The 16,120-nt window shown below is 37.4% G+C and overlaps 1 protein-coding gene across 5 annotated transcripts in view; it reads left to right on the top strand.

Moving 5' to 3' along the window:
- LOC118265860 (semaphorin-1A) overlaps nucleotides 1-16,120 on the top strand; it is a 337,918-nt gene extending 321,798 nt beyond the window's left edge. The window contains exons 5-17 of one of the 5 annotated variants that reach the window (XM_050695142.1): nucleotides 4,908-5,012; nucleotides 6,013-6,101; nucleotides 6,825-6,966; nucleotides 7,338-7,540; nucleotides 7,912-8,057; nucleotides 8,140-8,222; nucleotides 8,330-8,558; nucleotides 8,843-8,991; nucleotides 9,299-9,418; nucleotides 9,553-9,763; nucleotides 9,943-10,144; nucleotides 10,870-11,049; nucleotides 11,382-16,120. In XM_050695142.1, coding sequence (XP_050551099.1) covers nucleotides 4,908-5,012; nucleotides 6,013-6,101; nucleotides 6,825-6,966; nucleotides 7,338-7,540; nucleotides 7,912-8,057; nucleotides 8,140-8,222; nucleotides 8,330-8,558; nucleotides 8,843-8,991; nucleotides 9,299-9,418; nucleotides 9,553-9,763; nucleotides 9,943-10,144; nucleotides 10,870-10,959 — 1,769 coding nt within the window. In that variant the 3' untranslated portion in view covers nucleotides 10,960-11,049; nucleotides 11,382-16,120. Of the gene's footprint in view, nucleotides 1-4,907; nucleotides 5,013-6,012; nucleotides 6,102-6,824; nucleotides 6,967-7,337; nucleotides 7,541-7,911; nucleotides 8,058-8,139; nucleotides 8,223-8,329; nucleotides 8,559-8,842; nucleotides 8,992-9,298; nucleotides 9,428-9,552; nucleotides 9,764-9,942; nucleotides 10,151-10,869; nucleotides 11,050-11,381 lie in introns of all 5 variants that reach the window. The other 4 variants (XM_050695145.1, XM_050695140.1, XM_050695143.1 and 1 more) reach the window with 4 other exon arrangements.

Genomic DNA, 16,120 nt, shown 5'->3' with positions numbered 1-16,120 from the left:
TATGAAACTTATTTTTGTTAATTTTTGTTCACCAAGTTATAAGAATTAGTTAAACACAAAATAATTCATAAGTGAATATTTAAATGATACGGGTTAGCGTGAAATTCGTATTCTTGTTATGCCTGGGTCAGTCATTTGGCCATCTCCTTTCCAACTGTATCAAAGTCTAGTTGTACTTTACACACAATATAGTAAACATGTCTTAACAAAAATACAGTAATTACACCTCCTCTGTATTAGGAACAAATATGAAGTGTAAACAGAAACCAGCCTGCACCGAAAAGCCAGACTAAATACGAACAATATTCGCACATTTCTGAATCATCATTGCCAAGCCTACATAATATTTTAGAGGTTCGAAATGTACTGAACAGCAACAAAGCCCCAGGTGCAAGATAATACCTGAAACAAGCATATTCCGAATTTATCCTTTGCAGTAGTGCATAAATATCTAGGAACTTAGCTTACTAAGCCCAAATTTAAGCCTTTATGATTTGCTTTGGTTGAAAATTACATTCATTGATGTTGAAATGGAATTATTGGAACAGGTAAAACCTATCTTCCAATGTATACGATCCAAGTTTATTGTCTCGGTTTTAAACTACAAAACATAAACTTGATTTCTACACGTTCACTTATAAAACTCGAAGATTTTTCCTGTTAAAATCGTGGTGTAGCGTTTACAAATGTATACACTTTAGTTTACATAGTCGTAATGGCACCCAGACCCGTACTGCATACACGTATTCTATTTAATATTCCCGATGACGAACACTTCATGACGACCCTGCCATAATTACCTAACTCGCTAATCCATAGATAAATCAACCGTACCTAACTACTTAATTCTCGGAAAACGTCAAAGAGAAACTAAGAATTTCATCTAAAAACCGATTAGCTATCTGTTAACTAAAATCTAATAACAACATTGACTAAATGGGCGTGATCGTAATCCCTCTAAACTAAGATAGGATTACGCGGTAAATAATTACAAAAAACCTAATGATTCATCCCTAAATAATCCTGCTTTGTTAGCTTAAAATGTCGGTCTAGATTCCGTCGAGTATTTTAATAATAAGACTGAACAGTGATTGTGTGAGAAGGCAATTGCTTCAAGTTTGCGTCTTGTGCGAATAGCAAATAAGTGGAATGCTTTGCCAGAGTCTGTTTCCTGAACGGTGAATCCTTGGTGTCTTCAAATCTCGAGTGAATAGGTTGCTTATGTGCAAGATGCTTCAATGTAAGCCGCATCGGCGCTTACCATCAGGCGAGATAGCGGTCAAGCGCCTATCTATGTATTACCAGTAAAAAAAATCTTCTAGAATGACTTCAGTAAAGTACCCGTACTTCATGTTTCAGCACAGTTATAAGTACCTTAATATCTACCTACTCCATTGTACTCCAGACAAAACATGTTGTAGAGGACAAGAGATTATCCTAAACAAACAATCGACGGTTTTTTAACAAAACCTTTGTGAAAAAAATATATTTACTGTGCCTTAGAACTGAGAAAGGTATTCAGAAATTAATTTGGGATCTACAATTTGTATATACATAATGTTCAGTCCTTACTGGTAATAGTAACCTTTGTTACTTTTGTATAGGGTTCATTTTAGCATGAACTGTTTGTGCTGATAAGCATACATGAAAATAAAAAACAGTAATATAATACGAGAACAGTAAGCTTTAGGATATATTCATAAGTACACATAACATTGAAATCACCTAGAATTAAAAAAAATAAGTATAATACCTACGCAAAATCTGTTTTGTAGTTATCGGAATTGCCCAACAAATAAGAAAAATGTAACCAACTTAGTATTGATTGTAATACGTTTAAATTCTAATATCTTTTGTCTTGATTCAATAAACAAGTCTTGTTATCCGTCAACGTGACATAAAATCCACTGTGTTGCCATGGTTACAATACAAATCCCCCTACAAACAGTATCCTATGGTGCTGAACCATCAATTACCGTCACCCTGTCCCTTTGTGCAATTTTCTTTGCATTAAAGCATCCCCTTGCAAATTCACACCCATTTATAACACGCAACAAAACTATCGTCGCAACTTGTGTTATCTGTGGTCACACGGCAGTCTTGTTTTTATTATATGAACAACAGGCAAAGGGGATGCTTTTTACAGCCTTAGTTAACTTGTTTAAACGTAGAACATTTTCTTTTTGACGTAACAAAGAGGCACTTGTCTAAATTCAATTTCAGACGCCTATGTGCCCATGCTGGCTTTAAAATTAAAAGGAATTCATAATGTATGTATGACCGGTTATTTAAAACACGTTAAAAAAACCACTTCAAAATTCATGCGAGTAATTAAAAACCCTGTCCACGGTTTGTCGTCGGACGTTAAACGCACAAAAAAGAAGAGAGTAAAACGTTTACATTAATTGAATTCAACAAAAGCACAGTTGCCAGTTTGTTATATTATTTCATATAAAACTGGGGCTAACTTTTACACATTTGTGCCGGCAACTTTTTTAAATTGTCCTCATGTTATGTTCAGCAATTCGGTCATTCACGCAAACGTTACCTTGTTATAGGTAGCTCGTCCTCTGTGTACACATTTCGGTGAAACACACACACAACTCCGCCGATGTAAACGAAACTTTTGTATAAAAATGTGAGCAAAAGAATGTATACGGGTGTGTGCGTCAAAGTGACCACTTACCAACACAGCTGGCACAGTACGTAGATATATTTTTTGTTCACACACACATGGAACGTGGATGCATTACGTTGTGCGGACTCGGTTAGTTATCTCCTATTGATCTGGTCCAATTAAGTGCACCGACGCCCTGGGGAGCAGTGGCCGGCTCACCGGCAGCCGGTCTTAGGCTAGCACCTAATATATATGTGTTGCTAACTTCCGTGTCGTAATTTTGCTGATAGTGTAGTGCAGCTGTAGGTAGGCGGGTACAATTCCCGGCGATCGTGTCCGGTCGGAGATTGCGACGGACTTAACTATTGTGCTAAATGCTCATTGTCTTGGTGCTGATGCTGCGGTAAATATTGAACGGCCTCATGTTTTGATTGGACAGGGAAATGAATTGTTTAGCCGAGCTATAGATCTCGGTTCTCAATTAATATGGATCCGTGTTGGCAGCCTGCCTTTGAAAGCTTTGACGAATTTTATACTGTGTACAATACGTGTGCATGTTCGTTAGATGTGACACGCGTCTCCTCTCAAATTCCACGAACATTTCAATGGGCCGCCGTGTCAAAGGTTCCATTCAATATTCTATGTCCAGGAAGCTCACATAACAGTTTTGAGTAAAAGGTTTTGTAGTGACGAACAAAGACTGCTCAAAAAAAAACGAATGGGGAAATAGTAACGAGTTCAAAAAGGCACGACTACATTAAGGTAATTAATATGAGTGTAAATTGAGACTATTGAACATCAGAGCCACATTACTGTAACACACCTATGAACCAAACCAACAGTTCTCAGTCCCCACATAGTACTATAGTGTATTGTTAGAATAATCAAGCCTCAACATTCTCTGGGGACAAAGCCACACAGGCTTTAAACAGGCCTTCCCATAAATTGAAGCGACGTACGATCTTACAGCACACAATGTCCAACGCATCTGCACTAGTGTTGCCAGTACCTTGTCTCAAATAAACACAGGTACTACCTACTCCACCCTTATCGCCTTTTACGACCCTCAAGGGAAATGGAGCCGGTCCATTTGTAACAGAGACACTGTATTGTTATCTAGTTAATCAAATTAGTGCTCGAATACGCAGCTAGACTTGATCTGTACCTACATAGGCTCACTCAGTCTAATTAGTTTTAGTTGTATTGAATAGAATGAGGGATCAATTAGATAGGTACTGTTGATAGGTTCACGAATATAGACGGTTAAGTTCGTTCATTGCGATTTGTATGTTTTAGTTACCTACTTAGCTTTATTTGAATAGACCTATGCGGTATTCTGCAAATAGAACTCATAAACAAATGTAATATAAACATAACATTATACAATTTACAGTGCAGTAGATACAACAGAAATACGCTTTACACACCCACTCATCTCCAGTCATATTACGATTCTCATATAGAGGACAAGCCTATAGCCTCTAGACACAATACTACACGTGTGTGCCCGGGCAATTCACACAGCCACGTTTGGGCAATTCGCAGGCACATTCGGGTAATTCACACAGACACATTAGGCCAATTAACGGGCACGCATCTCATATGCAAGACACGTACCGAGCTGATGGTATGTAACGCACTCTGTTCACTTACCACTGCATTACGGGATTTCCCAATGAGGTTTACTCTGGGGAAATGTTGAGTACATTTGTAACTTCATTAAAATTATACGGGACTTCTCCGTCTGTGTACCGATGAGTATGGAATTTGTAAAAGATAGATAGAAGATGTTTCGTTATCTAAGTATTAGAGTATTATAAGATTGAGATTTTTGTGTCGAATTTTTGAATTGATAGCTGTACCCTTAGTACGGTTATGATTAGTAATGGTTTTATAGTTATGGTTGGTTTATTCGAGCCGGCCAATCAGAGCGCAGAACGAGCTCTCGTTTCTATTATTTTAAACGTAAAGCAAACTTATATTAGGAGTACTGGATATGAGACAAATACACATACCCCTTGTTATAAGGGACTAATAACAAAAACAGTAGATTGATGTTAAGTTACGTAAAAGAAAAAACGGTCTTGTTCGTCCAAACATGATACTGATCGTTATTTTTAAGCCGCAGATAAAAATGACGACCATTTTTATTTTATTTTTATATTTGAAGCCCACAAATGAATGCGTTCGACATGACCATAAAACTATGTACAATGCATTGAGGTCAGTTAGCAAGCAATATTGAAGTTTAAAATGTAATGGTTTAAGGTTTGTTTTTGTTTACTTTCAGACGGGGAGTTATATTCGGGAACAGTGGCGGACTTCAGTGGTATGGAGCCGATAATATATCGAGAACCTTTGCAAACGGAGCCTTACGACTCAATGACGTTAAATGGTGAGTATTTCTTACGTAACAAGACTACACATATCCCCCAAAAGGCCAGCAAAGAACTTTAATATTTATCATTGCATGGCTGACGCGGTGGCTGAGCTACCGGCTGCCGCGTAACGTGTAGCGGGTTCGATTCCCGCTCGGAGCAACTCTTTGTGTGATCCACAAATTGTTGTTTCCGGTCTGGGTGTCAGGCACCTACCACATAGGAGAAATAAATAGTGTGAGGCAATGTTTCTTTAAAAAAAAACTTTTGTTGTGGGTGTCCATAGCAGATTGCTTAAAACCATCTACTCATTTGCCCTTTTTCATAAAAGTTGACTACATTTACTCCAAAGTTACAAAAAGCCTAATAAATCACAATAATCAGCTCATTAACATCAAATTACAAACAGCAGTAAATGCCAGCGCAGTGATAACACCACAACACACAACACAACACATGCTTTGTGTTAATAATGTGTATTTACATATCTCGGCCGATTGACTCTCAATGTGACTGTCAAACTGACATCCGCCATTATAATCGAATTCAAAATGGCGGGAACTCCTTGTCAACCGTTTGACGTTTGACGTGTCAACAATCAGTAAATCCGATTATGATCGTATTAGAAATTATCGACTAAACACTGATGGGCTTGTATCACTCACTTAATTTAATTGGGTGTTAAAATTCACTCTAATCTTGACATGATGATCCTTTGACTTTAATCATGTTAGTATATGTTGTAGGTTAGTTACCTACATAATAGATTACCTCGTTACGTTGCGACAACAAGGGTTCACGGGTTCGATTCCCGGGTCGGGTAAAGAATTACTGGGTTGTTTACAGTTTTTCGAAAATTTCTCACTAGTAGAACGGAGTCTGGTATTGCGCCCAGTATGTATATGGCAATAGGTTCACCCCCTATTACTATGTGCACCTCTGCCTACCCTTTCCGGGATAAAAGACATGACGTTGTTTTTTTTTTTTTATAATTGATTATTTAATTTGTGTTTCCAGCTCCGGACTTCGTGAATTCGTTAGTACATGGAAACTTCGTGTACTTCTTCTTTAGAGAAACAGCTGTTGAATATATTAATTGCGGGAAGGTAAGAATTTTCACAACTCTAACTATACCTACTTCAAAAATAGTCAATAAGTACTTAGAAAAAAAAGCAAAACATCAAAGCAAACCTAATCTCCTTTACCAATTATTAAATCTGTCAGAGAAGCAAAGCAAACCTAATCTACTTACTACTAGACCTGTCCAGAAAAGTCCAGTTTCAATATTCATAGAAGATACTTTATTATGAAAACAGTTAATTCCACCAGTTCTGGTATATGCGCGGGTATGCACTGCGCCAGTAACTCACTGGTGACGTGACACGACGTCACCGTTCCAACGCTACACAGCGCACAGCGGCAGGCAGCGCTGAATTCATTGCTAGTGCGGTTTTACTATACCATCGGTATCTCTAAATTAGATTGGTGCAGATTAAATTCAAGTTATACATACTCGTACTATGCAAATTATTTACATGAAGGCATATATGTAGTTTGAGAAACATAAAATTACTCCAAAAGACGAAAGATTTGCCTTTCAAATCTTCTATAGAAATAAACAATATCATTGATTTTTTAATTGATAAGTTGATATAATAATGTGAAAAGGAAAGGAATAAAAGACCAAAAAATGAGATTTTATGGTATAGTTAAAAAATTGCCTAAAGAGTCCCCCGACTCTATAGGTATTTATGGGGATAGACGAACTATGTAACGTTGTTTCTAACATATACCAACTTTTCTAATTGTTTTTGTGTACCTCTCTCCAGGCTGTATACTCCCGCGTAGCTCGAGTGTGTCGCGACGACCGCGGCGGGCCTCACCGGTTCAAGCAGCGATGGACCTCCTTCCTCAAGTCCAGGCTCAACTGCTCAGTAGCTGGAGACTTCCCCTTCTACTTCAATGAAATACGTAAGTTTTGTTAGCTAACCGCAGTACTTAGAGTCATTTAATGGTTACTTAACCCAGTCCTTAGCGATTGTATTCGATACAAAATTGTTACTAAGAAATAGCTTAAGTAATCATTAAATGTCTCTGAGTGTGGCAGTAAGTGTCTCTTATACTATTAATTCCATCCAGTAAAAATGTAACGGCTATTAAAAAGACATGGGACATTACATCACGAACAGCAAATACATGAAGTACTACGAGATGAATGCTGACAATAACAATAATCTGGTAGGTCCTAATAAGTTGTCGATTGAATACAATACAATTTTCTTGAGCCAATTTTAGTTGCACAATAAAACAATCCTAATGACACTGCAAAATTTCCATTTCAGAATCAACAACGGAGCTAATAGAAGGAGTATACGGCGGTCTGAATGCGCAGTTAATTTACGGAACATTCACGACCCCGCCCAACAGTATATCGGGTAGTGCTGTCTGCGCGTTCAGCATGCAAGACATCGCTGACACCTTCGAAGGAACATTCAAGGAACAAAGCGCGATCAACTCTAATTGGTTGCCTGTTAATAGTGCAAAAGTAAGTTCTGAGCAATAATATGTTTAAGAACCATTTTTTAATGCAGCACTTAACCTTATTGCTTTCTAATACTAATTTTTGACTGTACGGTTGGCGCTTTGGCTGGGCAACTGGCTGCCGTGCAACGTGTAGCGGGTTCGATTTCCGCACGGAGCAACTCTTTATGTGATCCACAAATTGTTGTTTTGGGTCTGAGTGTCATGTGTATGTGAAATTGTATGTTTGTAAACGCACCTACGACACAGGAGAAAATCCTAGTGCGGGGCAACGTTTTTGAACCAATAAAAAAAACTGCTTGCTTCTCTGTACTCTACAAGCCTCTTTCCACTCCTCTAATGTGTGTCAATTTACTAAACAAATCTTTTGTCCAGGTACCGGAGCCCCGGCCAGGAACATGTCACAATGACTCGAGGCAGCTTCCAGACCAGACACTAAACTTCATAAAGACACACGCACTAATGGACGAGTCTGTGCCAGCTTTCTTCGGAGAACCTATCGTTATACGGACCAGTTTTCAGTAAGTTTCATAAAATATACTTTAATATTAAGTAGCTTTAAGGTTCAATTTGCAGTAACTAATGTTTCTTTATTTGTTTTAGCTATCGATTTACACAGATAGCTGTAGATCCACAAGTGAAGACGCCTGGTGGGAAAGCATATGATGTCCTATTCATTGGCACAGGTGAGTCTAAACATGCCTTGATTCACTAAGACTTTACATGGTAACTGACTGTCTCTTTGCCCCTTTTAAAATAAATAACAATATTAACAAAACTACTTCTTCAACAGACAACGGCAAAATCATCAAAGCCATCAACGCAGTTTCCTATGACTCCAACAAACGCGCGGTGCCGGTCGTCATCGAGGAGTTACAGGCTTTCGCAGCTGGTTCTCCAGTCAGAGCGCTCAGAGTAGCGAGAGCTGGTCGTGACGCTGCTCGACTAATCGCTGTATCAGATAGACAAGTCCTCAGCTTGAGGCTACATCGGTGTTCCAGTGATAAGATTAGTTCTTGCTCGTAAGTATCTGATTTGTTAAGCCGACTAAGCAAACTCTCTTTACTAATTCACAGTCATTTATTGGTTACTTAACCCAGTCCTTAGCAATTGTTTTCCATACAAAATCGTTACTAAAGAATAGTTTAAGTAAGCATTAAATGACTCAGCAAACTCGTTTTAGATCTTTAAGTCATGACCAAATTCAGTAAGAATTTTCGAAAATCCTTTATTTCTAATGAGTGCAGCATATTTTGTGCTTGTTCTGGATACCTAAATGAAACTAAAATGGCATTATTCATTACAGCGAATGTGTGGCGTTACAAGACCCGTACTGTGCGTGGGACAAACAAGCGGGTCGGTGTCGCGCCTTCTCCCACGGAGTCAGTCGGTGGCTGGACGAGAACTCCTTCTACCAGAGCGTCAGCACCGGCAGCCATGCTGCCTGCCCTCACAGTAAGTACCAGGATTATCTTTTGTTATCCGTAGTAGTAAATGCTACTTTTAGAAACAAACTAGCAAACCCGGTGAACTCTGATTCGCCACCAATGATTTTGCCTGTTTTCCTACTTTGGTCTTGAAATTTTCCTGAATTTTCTTTGCTAGTCCGAGACCTTTCCAACGAATGCAAAACCATGGAAATCGGTTCGTGCGTTCTGGAGTTATAGCGTCAGGAAGGAAAACCCGACTTATTTTTATATACCTAATATGTAGATTAAAATAAGTTATACTCGCCAAAAATTAATGAACCTTTCACTTCCAGGTAAAGACGCTGGTGCAGTAGGAGGTCTCAGTTCAGGTCTATACGATGACGCCCGAGGTGAGACGAAGGGAGAAGTCATCAACATCGTACAAGACAAAGACGGAAAAGGAGGAGGTGGAGGTAACGAAGGTACTTTTATTAACATGTTTCATTGTTTGGTGCAAAACGTTGTAGACATGCTTATCATTTCATCACATTTCGGAATATTATCCTCGTTATAAAAGAAGATGTAGTAATTGATGTTTGGTTTTCAGGTCCTGAAGTTCTTGCGGCGGATCCTCCACCAGCTGCATACTCAGTAGAAACTCTAGCGTTAGCAGTAGCAGCTGGTGCTTTAGCCGCGCTAGGCGCTGGATTCGCCGCCGGGTACATTTGCGGCAGACGGTGTAAGAAGGACGACGATGACAATATGCCTTACCCCGATACTGAGTATGAGTACTTTGAACAAAGGCAGAATATTAATAGGTTTGTATTTTGTTGTTTGAATGAATTTCTCAGTGCACCAAATCATTTTCTAATTCATCTTCATCTAACTCATTACCTACCTACATACATTCTGAACAAATAACAAAATATTAGTGTTCTGTTTTAAGACATTCTTAAACTCGCAAATACTTGCTATAATAACCTTTTTTGTTTTGTAGGATTCAAGCAGAACCTAAGCTCCTGCAGCAAGTAGAAGAAGTGACATATGCTGAGCCAGTGCTAGCTCCTCAGCCGAAGCCCGCGTCTCCCCGCGCCACGCTGCGCAAGCACCCCCCATACCACCCTCACCACGAGACGCTGTTCCAGTTCCAGCCCGACGCGTACCGTCGTGACAACTTCGGAACTCTTCGCTCTCATCAGGTCAATGTCAGTTATTCTCTTTTTTATTCTCTTGCATGGCTTGGTATGATCCTTTTTACAGGTATGAGTGAACCTAAATTTATATGAAAACATGTCTATTATTACAAATGCAACTTACTTCTCTGTGTTTAAAAAACAATTTATCGTATTTAGCAACCTTCGTTTCTTCTACAAATACTTCTTTTTTCACTTCTATGTTAAGATCGTCGATTTGCATGTCTCTACTATCAATTATACCAACTACTTCTATATCTATATGTATTAACCCTTTCCTCCCGTATCATTAGTAACATCCTACACTCTATAATTGCAATATATCTACAGTAAGTTCTATACTTCAATTACTCTATGTTCATCGCCTTGCTCTTCTTCATCTTCAATCGTCTATCGTCCATCCTGCATGGTTCATCTGATTCCATAATTCTTATTTCTTTATCGTTATTGTGATTTAATATCAAACTAACCTTTTTAACCATAATTACTATTAATTTTCATGTCATTTCCATTGCCTAACCATTACGGTTACTATGTTCGTGAGATTTTCATCATCTAGTCTAGTATAGTCATTGTATTGACTGTTAACGTTGATATTATTGATATTGATCTTGATTTTGATTTTACTGTTTTAGTGAATTGTTATTCTTTTAAGAGAATCTCACGTGCATTATAACTTTGATGTTAACGGATCATTGACTCGACTAACTCACGCACGCTTATTCACCTAGGCATGTCAGTTAACACAGGAATATTCGGACCGCAGGGCGATGGGTACAGGCGCGGCAACGACAATGGCTTCTCGACCACGCGCTCAGTGAAGAAAGTGTACCTCTGAGAAACAAGCGGGGCGGACTCGCGCGACCAAATGCATCATCATAAACATAATACGCACCACCACCATACGCTGGGTAAGTTACAACCTTGTTTTTTACTTAAGTTCTAAAAAGAGAGGTGTTATATGTTTAATCGATGTGTATGATTGTCTGTCTGCTTGTGTGCCTGTCAGGGGTATCGTAAGACCTAAACGGGAGAACCAATTTTGTTGAGCTTCTCGGTGCTTTTTTATGGCATACGAGTAGGCGGATCACCTGATGGTATGCAATTGGCGCTGCGCTGATAGTCTTTTAGGAATTGAGGATTTGGAGATAAAGGGAGATTTGGACTTCTGCTTAGTTATCAGCAAAAGTATAATGATTTAGATCAAGGATAAGGATTAAGCGTTGGATTGTTTGTGCGGCAGTGTCGCAGCGCAGCAGCGGCTCGGGGTCAGCGTCGGCGAGTGGCGGCGGGTCGTCGTCGTCTCCGTCGCCGCCGTCGTCGTCGCCGTCCCCGTCGGGCGAGCGGCCCCCCACGCCGCCGCCGCCCGCGCCGCAGCCGTGCGCCTACATCTACCGCAACTAGCGCGCCGCCCCGCCCCCCTCGCGTGACGTCACACGTCGCGCCCCTTACGTGATAGAGACACCACCCGCTCCCGCGCCCGTGACGTCACTGACACGCGTGATTGAGACATTCCAAAATTAACGACATTGTTATTCGAATCGTTTTCGACTGAGTGACGTTCGATGGAACGTGTTTTGTTATTGCCGACCCTGTAGTGAATACTGTGGACACGACGACGTCGTACGTCGTATCGCATCGTACTGTTCGTTGGACATGTTGAGCGTTATCCGTTACGCAACTTCGGAATGGCTGAATTCTAAAACATTTGTAATTTCATAGAATAGGTACTATGTATATTTAAATGTGGATTGTTATAACAAAGAAATGCTATTACAAAACATTCTTCCATGAAAATAAATATATACGTACTGGTAATTTATCCACAATCTAAATTGATCGGATCTATGGTCAGAGGATGTGAGAAAAAAATATGTATTTTTTTTAAAAGACGGAACAATATTATCGATTGATAACTATAAGATGAATAATGTAACAAATTGTAGATTGTTTAGAATATACATAGTTTACAAATAATGTAGGAGAAAATATAAGTTTTTGTTGGTAACATGTTAACGAATAGTTAATTTAAAACTGTGTCCACCATTGCAGTTGTTCCAACATGTTCCAGCATTGTTGGCGACAAAATGGAAGAGTTGCAATGGAGTCACGAGACGCTTTTTTACATAACTACTATTTTAGCATAACGTCATTAAATTAAGGAGGGTTCTCTTATTCTAAAGTTTTAGAGTTAGTATAACTTGACGACATTGGGGGCAACACCGCTGAGGTCACCAAATTATAAATATATAATGTCAAGTGTTATGTTCAAATGGAGAAATATTTATGTGGTGTTGCATGATGTTGCCGAGCTATATCTAGTTTAAACAATGATTATAAACATTATAGTTGAAACAATGACATAATGAAACACAAAAATATGATATAAATTATATTTACCATGTATAAAATGATATGTAAAGTTCTGACTTATTCATTCATTAAAAAGTGCTTCTTATGGGTGTATTTAGATAACTAGGAGATCGTTTTGATAATTATTGGATAATGTTATAGAGTTAGCTTTATGTATACATAGATACATATAATATAGTTAAGGCGGCACTGTGATGCCACATTGCCAATTTAGATTGTTGGTGCGCCATATTGTATAGTTACAGACCGGTAACTGTGATCATTGTGTACATACATTCTGTGACACTGACGACGTCTCCTTTTGTCTACTGTCGTTTCTATAAATTTAACTTTCCAGAAATGTGGGCCAAACGTTTGTAAAAATCCTTTTTCGAAAGACGTTCCTGTTGCTAATTTTGTAATTGGCGAGGATTTAGAATCCCCTCGTTGAATGGTCGCTTTACGAATTGTTTTGTAAACTAGCTAGCGATTACTTTCGACCCCGATATTGTATAGTGTTCAGACTCACCTTCGCTCATTGTTGACAATTGAATGTGTGTAAAGAAAATGTCAATTCTATTTGTAATGACTTAGTGCCTAAGTGTGTGTGGCAGGATTGTAATTTGTACACTACAATGATTCAGTTTTTCTTTTGACTGATATTAGTGCGGACTTTAGCGCGCCTTTAGAGTAGCGATTACAGTAGACAAGATGTAAAGAACACGATAGATATTGCTTCAGAACTCTGGTGAGATCTCCCGCGTCACAGTACAACCTGACAATTGTAATTTATTATCCGAAGATTGGTGCAAAAACATTGTCTCATGATCTGGAGATTGTAAACTTGTCAGAGTTATTTGGCAGTAAATAAAAGATAATTTTTATACGCCATAATAATAAAAAAGGGCATTCTCGACATTGCCTTCATAATACTCAAGTTTATTTCATTTGATAAAATACCAAAGATGCCATGATTTTAATGTAAATTATTTATTTATATATTAGTGTTTGCTATCTAATGACGTAATTACTTAATCAAGTTGTTATTTTATATGAATATAACTGCCAATTTGTATACTTATTTTATAATTAACCAAAGCAACGCACAGATTATTTTTTAAATTAATTAATCCGTATGAAATGTAGATGCTTTAACATGGCAGAATTGTTCGGAAAATATTTATGTACGGCTATGAAAATGGCAAATTGTGAATATGTATTTAAACTCTAAGCTTGCAGTCCTTAGTAAGTAGTATAAAAAGTATTTATCCTGTTACATATTTAATGTTGATTGTATTTATAGTCCGTTCGTTACAAATTGATCCTCTGACGACACAATTTGAAGTTGTCGACTTATACGTGGGGTTGCCACTTAACTTTACTAAATCAGTACCTCAATGTTGCCATTTTCACAGTTTGTAATAAGAAAATTAATTAACACGTACATACGTAAGTGAGGCTAGTACTTGTAAATAGCAAGTTCTGTAATGTAATTAGTTTTCGTCGAGTAAATAATTTAAGCGTTAGAGTTTAAGCGCAAGACATTTTTGAAAGTGAATTGTTAAGAATTGTTTTTGTATTACTTAAAAATAATATTGATGAAATGTACAATAACCATTTCTACGTTTAAATTACTGAACCACCTTTTTATACTCGTAAAGTTAACTGTAATCATAAACATGCCTAGAAGTTTCTTGTACTAAGCGTAAATATTGATTTATAATATATTGAAAATTATATAGATCGTATCGTAATGTAGCATATAATAGACAGCTTAATTTTGGTTGAAACTCGAAGCCTTAGTGTTAGAAATTGAAGACTTTTATTGAAATAAAGGAATAAGTAACAGATTGGATTAAATAAAAACAATCCGCAACTTTTATTAAAATATAATGTTAAGGTATAACTCGTTATGTCACATTACTCTCAAACTATCCATCACATAACTATTCTATGTTATAGTATCTATGTAAATATGGAAAATGAGTTCTAAAGACAGGCGGGTAAGCGCCACTTTTCACTGAGACATGGTATAGAGTTTACCTACGCGACACGCTACTCGTTAAGAATTTACAGAACGTTAAAGTATACCTTAATAAATTATATTCACGTTTAATAAGTATTGCCTTAGTGCAACATTAGATTATGCCACGATGCTCAGTGAACTGTAGGCCGAATAACAAATAAGGAAGTTTGGTTTCGCTGCGTGCAATATTTTTCTACTTGGAAACTTTTCTCGGAATTCTAATTTCAAAATTATACGTTAAAAATTTTAAAATTAGAATTGATGGCAGCGCATTTTGTGTTTACGGCGTTAAGATTTCTTTATCACAAAATGTTTAATTATATGTAGGTAGGACAAATTAATAATAAATAACTACCTAAGGAAATGTAGGAATAATGAAAAAAAAATGTTACCATTTAGAGCCGTTTATTATATTTTCATCCAACCATTCGCTCTCAGCAAAAAAAAAAATAAAGCATTTTGTGATAAAGGAACGCAAGACGGTATATCATGAAGTAACTATGGGAAGTGCCTAACTATATTACCTATTTGCACCTCTAGTACTACGGACCCCGTTATTTCCCATGAACCGACCATTATCTCATAATCAGATTTATAAGCGTTGGTTTAAATTTAGTCTATATTTTGTCCGCTATGCAATTAACAGGCCGAATATAGCTTAAAATTAAACACTTATCTTCCGTGCTAAGTGATAGTGAGTTTCTAATAGTGTGCCTTTAGTATCGCATAGTTACCGCCCTTTAGAAACTCGAAAAAGAATATTGGAATAGATCAATCAATTTATTTTTGAACCTCATAAACAGTATCCTTAGTACGAGTTTGCTTTACATCGAAACGAGAGCGCGTTCGGCGCTCTGATTGGTTGGTTTATTCGAGCCGGCCAATCAGAGCGCTGAACGTACTCTCGTTTCGATTACTTTAAACGTAAAACAAACTCGTACTAAGGTTACAGTTATACTTCGTACAATTTTACTAGTAGTCATAAAGTATACGTCATCATTTTTACAGATAAATTCACTTACTACATTACCTGTTATTCCAATTCACTATTTCTATACCTGATGATAGTTTGGTAATCTATTGTAAACCTATGATTATAAATTACCTTTTCATTCTCATTAACTCATTACATATTTTGTACTAACCTTTTCATTTGCTCTTTTCTCCTGCGACATGAAAGATGTAGTCTCTGTCTTGAGACTAATCTGTGTTTTGTCTCTAAACAAACTCTAGAATGAGGCGAAATGTGTTTTACTCTTAAAACAGAGTCTAATTTTAGTTTCTTTTAAGGCATAGGTTTAAGTAGGGGTTTTATAAATAATAATGCAAACGCAATTGCAGTGATAGAACTGTTACACCTTATTCGCTGCCCGTATTTATAGAGTGCAATTTTTTTATAACTAGAGACGAATAGATTGTAAAACATTGATTTGCAAAATATGAAATAAACAGCTCACTGAAGCAAGGTTTTATATTTTACTCTTCATTGTTTGAAATGTTATGATCATTTTCTCATTAAAATATTATTAATATTATGCTAAATATTTTAGCAAAGGATAAAAATGTATTCCTTTTCTTTAGTAAATAAAATATTGAAACTCGAA

This window comes from Spodoptera frugiperda, chromosome 7 (assembly GCF_023101765.2).
Source record: "Spodoptera frugiperda isolate SF20-4 chromosome 7, AGI-APGP_CSIRO_Sfru_2.0, whole genome shotgun sequence".
Lineage (NCBI taxonomy): Eukaryota > Metazoa > Arthropoda > Insecta > Lepidoptera > Noctuidae > Spodoptera > Spodoptera frugiperda.
This window is presented reverse-complemented; position numbering and strand designations above follow the sequence as displayed.